Source organism: Quercus suber, unplaced genomic scaffold (genome assembly GCF_002906115.3).
Source record: "Quercus suber isolate HL8 unplaced genomic scaffold, Cork oak 2.0 scaffold_500, whole genome shotgun sequence".
Classification (NCBI taxonomy): domain Eukaryota; kingdom Viridiplantae; phylum Streptophyta; class Magnoliopsida; order Fagales; family Fagaceae; genus Quercus; species Quercus suber.
The window spans coordinates 165,866-170,055 of record NW_027069949.1 but is presented as its reverse complement, the minus strand read 5'-3'; the positions used below and the strand labels follow the sequence as shown (position 1 = coordinate 170,055).

General features: G+C 35.9%; 1 protein-coding gene across 1 annotated transcript; it reads left to right on the top strand.

Moving 5' to 3' along the window:
* The first annotated feature begins 396 nt into the window (after positions 1 to 396).
* LOC136063219 (receptor-like protein kinase FERONIA) lies at positions 397 to 1,970 on the top strand. The gene has a single exon (XM_065763263.1). It carries the CDS (start codon positions 602 to 604, stop codon positions 1,637 to 1,639), a length of 1,038 nt encoding a protein of 345 aa, XP_065619335.1. The 5' UTR covers positions 397 to 601; the 3' UTR covers positions 1,640 to 1,970.
* Positions 1,971 to 4,190: the final 2,220 nt, after the last annotated feature.

The following is a 4,190-nucleotide window of genomic DNA, read 5'->3' as shown; positions in this document are numbered from 1 at the left end:
GCCATCGAACCTGAACAAGGAAGAGGATTCCCTTGAACCACCCCTTGGATTAGACCATAGATATATGACTTCAGCTGCCAGAAGGCCAGAACCATGGATTAACTATTAAGTAATCCAAGAGAATTTCTAATTGAATTGAACCAACTCATTTCAAAATTCAAACACGTTGGTCGGGGAAATAATAAAAAAATAAAAATAGGGGACGAAAAGGAAAGAGAAAAACAAAGAATGAATAGAAAAAACGGAATGATAGATGAGCGGCGGTCAGGAAGGCAAGAGATTAGGATGTTTGACTGTTTGGGAGGAAAAATTGGTTTATTAGACCTATTGAACCTACTATTGAATCGATATCATTTTTTTTTTTTTTTAATATCTCTTTCTGAACATAAACATCAATCCGGACTCATAACTTTGGAAACTGGCTGAAATCAATCTGTTCAATTTGGCAGTTTTTCTTGGTTTGCTTGATGTCATGAACACCCGTTTCTATTTCGAAGTTATAAAAGCACTACATTGAATCGAATCAATCATCTCCGGGTCAAAGCTGCCACTTTCTACTCCATTGAATCTGATAATTCTCTTGTCGTCAAGCTCTTGGTGTATGAACGAAGCGTCAATGGAAGCTATTTCACAGTATATTTCAAAGTTATTCAGGACGTCCGGAAAGAGAGCAAAACAATCTTTACTTCTTCCAGAGGGATTATGCCGGAGATTTTCACTCGCTGAGATCAAGATAGCTACCAATAACTTCGATGATGATTCAGTAATTGGTGAGGGAGCTTTTGGCAAAATATATAAGGGATTTATTAGTGACTGTAACGTAAGCGTTGCAATAAAGCGTAAGAGTTCGACGTCACGACAAGGATTCGAAGAGTTTGGGACTGAGATACTTTTACTCTGCCAGCTACGCCACCCTAATCTCGTCAATCTCATCGGATATTGCATTGACAAACAAGAGATGATCCTAATCTTCGAGTTGATAGCAAATGGATCCCTCATGGAACACTTCCTCTACCGGGACCAAGATGATCCCCTCACGTGGAAACGAAGGCTACAGATTTGCATTGGAGTGGCGCGTGGACTGCACTACCTTCACACCGGGGTGAAGCGTACTATCATCCACCGTGACGTGAAGTTGAGCAACATTGTGTTGGACGAGAAATTGGAGGCCAAGCTGACGGATTTCGGCTTGTCCAAGATGGGTCCCTCGAGTTTGTCAAAGTCCTTAATAAGGGTTGATTCTGCAGTGAAGGGTACTGTTGGATACCTGGATCCTGCTTATATTCGAACGGGGCAGCTGACCGATAAATCTGACGTCTACGGCTTGGGTGTGGTACTGTTTGAAGTACTCTGTACGAAAATAACAGTGAACATGAAATTAGAAAGCGAACAGCAGAGTCTGGCCGTCTGGGCTCCAAAATGTGTAGAAGATGGAACCATTAATCAGATGATTGATCCGTATCTGATAGGGAAGATAGCTCCAGAGTGTTTCAAGATATACATGAACATTGCAACATCTTGCGTCCGAGAAGACCATATGAAACGTCCCACAATTGGAGAAGTGGAGGCAGGCCTTGAACACGCACTGGAGCAGCAAAAGCGTGCAGATGCTGCCATGAGGAAGGATGATTCAATATAATTTACCTATCCCATTGTTAAATATGCTTGTAGGGCTTCTATTCAGGGTTGATTCAAAGTCCATTTCAAGTTTAGGAGCAACCAAAAGAAGTGCAGATTGACTGAGAATGGGATGTTTGTCAGTGATATCATTGCCACGGTATGGAGGTCTTCATTTGGAGTGATTTTTCTTTTGAGTTTGGAAATGGGTCTGAATGTAGTTTTGTTAGATATGTTCAATTGTAGTTAGATGCTTAGATCAAGTTTTCGCGGTGATGGATGCTACACGGTATTCATAGATTGATATTGTAGTTGACTTTCTTTGTATTTTGAGCTTGAATTAACTTCCACAATAATCATCACGTTGTTGACTGTTTGTTGTATAACTTTTTTTTTGGCTGAATGTTTGTTGTATAACTTTATGACTTAGAAACGGCCTCTCAACGGTTTTATTCACTTACACGGTCTTATTCACTTACTTTCCAACGGTTGCTTTTTCCGAAAATCTTGTTTCAAAGATAGCGTATTCTCTGTTCTTTCATGGAAAAGTTGAGCCTTCAATTTGTCACAAGTTGCATTTAGATCAATTCCACATTTATGCTGCAAGATAGGTAAAGTGGCCTCTGCACTACAAGAAACTTAACCTGTTTTGACCTTTTTTTTTTTTCGAAGGTCAGTAAAGTTTGTCCAAACAAACACTAATGTGTTATACTTGATTGACTATTATTAAATTTATTGAGGACCTTTGAAGTAAGTTAACACAACTCTTGAAATAAGTTTCTCACCCTTGAAATAAGTATTGGAAAATGGGTCGGGCGCACCTGCGAGTTTCAGCTCTAAAATTTTAAATATTTTTCAAATAATCCCTTGAAACAAGATTGAAAAAAAAAAAAAAAAAACGGTTCAAACTTCTAAGATATCAAAGTATTTGGGCTCTTCTTCCCTTATTCTCTTTGATTTCTTTTTCATTCAATTGCTCTCTCTCTCTATACCGATTGCTCTCTCTGTAGCATTTTCTCTACAAAATTTTTGGTGTGCTAAGATGAATTAGAGTGTGCAGGAACCTCTGATCAAAGGAAGGAATATTTTGGCGAGGTCAGTGTGACCGACGAGAACTACAATACTCTTTGTCACTTCCTTCAGCGAATCTTCCAATGGTATTTAAAAAAAAAAAAAAAAAATTTACTCATTATTTGCTAGATTTGTATCTTGATTTACACAATGCAATCGTATTGATTGAATATTGGGCATTGCTTTTGTTGTTGTCTTTGTTTTCATTGATTGAATGTGGCAATTAGGGTTTGGTTTTGGGGTGTGATTTAGGGTTCAATTTTGGTGATGTAGGCTTTGGTGTGTGATTTATAAACTTCGCTCTGGTAGCTGAATTTTTATAATTTAACAGCTTAACAAGCTATAGATGGAGTATTGTTGGTAAAAGTTAGTACTACATAACATGATCTAACTCTTTTTGCAATTCTATATTCAATTAATGCAAAATTATTGTTTGGAAATAATTACCAAGAAATTCCTTCATTTTGTTGTTGATTCAAGTGCAAAATTATTGATTCATTTTGTTAGGTTTTTTATTCTAGAGTGATCAAGCATTGCACTCTGTCTCAGGTCTGTCCCTTCTCTATCTCTCGTTTTAATAATTTTTTGGTGTTGAATTAATATTTTTCTATTAGGTTTAGGTAGGTTTAATTTTTGGAGGTTTATTAGTGATGTTATCATATTTCTGAAGTGAAGAAGTTAATTCTTATAATTAATGTGTTCTTATTGTTTTTGTTTCTGCGGTTGGATGATGAATTTTGCAAATAAAGTTTCTATTTTAGTGGTATTATACTTTTAAGGTTTTTTATTTTATTTTTTATTTTGTGATTGACTTGTTGTGGAGTTATGATCACTGGCTACATTCTGTAATATTTAATTTTTTGCAATACAATCCTTATTTTTTAAATTTAGCCTGTTTAGGGTGTCCTATAGTTTTTCGAGATGTAGTTTTTCTTTTCTTTGATAAGATGTAAATATGTAATGTATATGAAACCATGAACTGAGGTTTCTTTAGATGAATTGGATGATGAGGTTTCTCCACATAAATTTACCATCTAGGTTCCATTGTTGAGATTGTGAAACTAGTCTGCTTAACGCATTTTGTTAATGAAGTTTCTTCTTCAACGAATTTGAATTTGTGGTTGTTGTTACAATCACAGTTACTTATCAAAAAAATTCATCCCAATTTGTGGTTGTTACAATTTGACTTTGACATCTTTACTTTTTTTTTTTTTAATTCATTTATTCATAATATTTTTGTTACCTTATGGTGTGCTGTCGCAGACAACCAAAAATAAAACTGTTAGGACATATGTGATTCACTTGTCAGGAACATATGTCACTATTTTATGTAGTTGGCTAATCCTTTAACAAAACGCACTTTACTTGTATTTGGGTAGATCTAGGATGTGTTTAATACTTCAAGAAACCTTGTTCCAAGTTCAAGTGTTAAAGTCATGCAAGTCTGTCCAAGAATCAAGTGAGAAAGTGCTGAATTTTAAAGCTCGATAGCTTCTTGACAC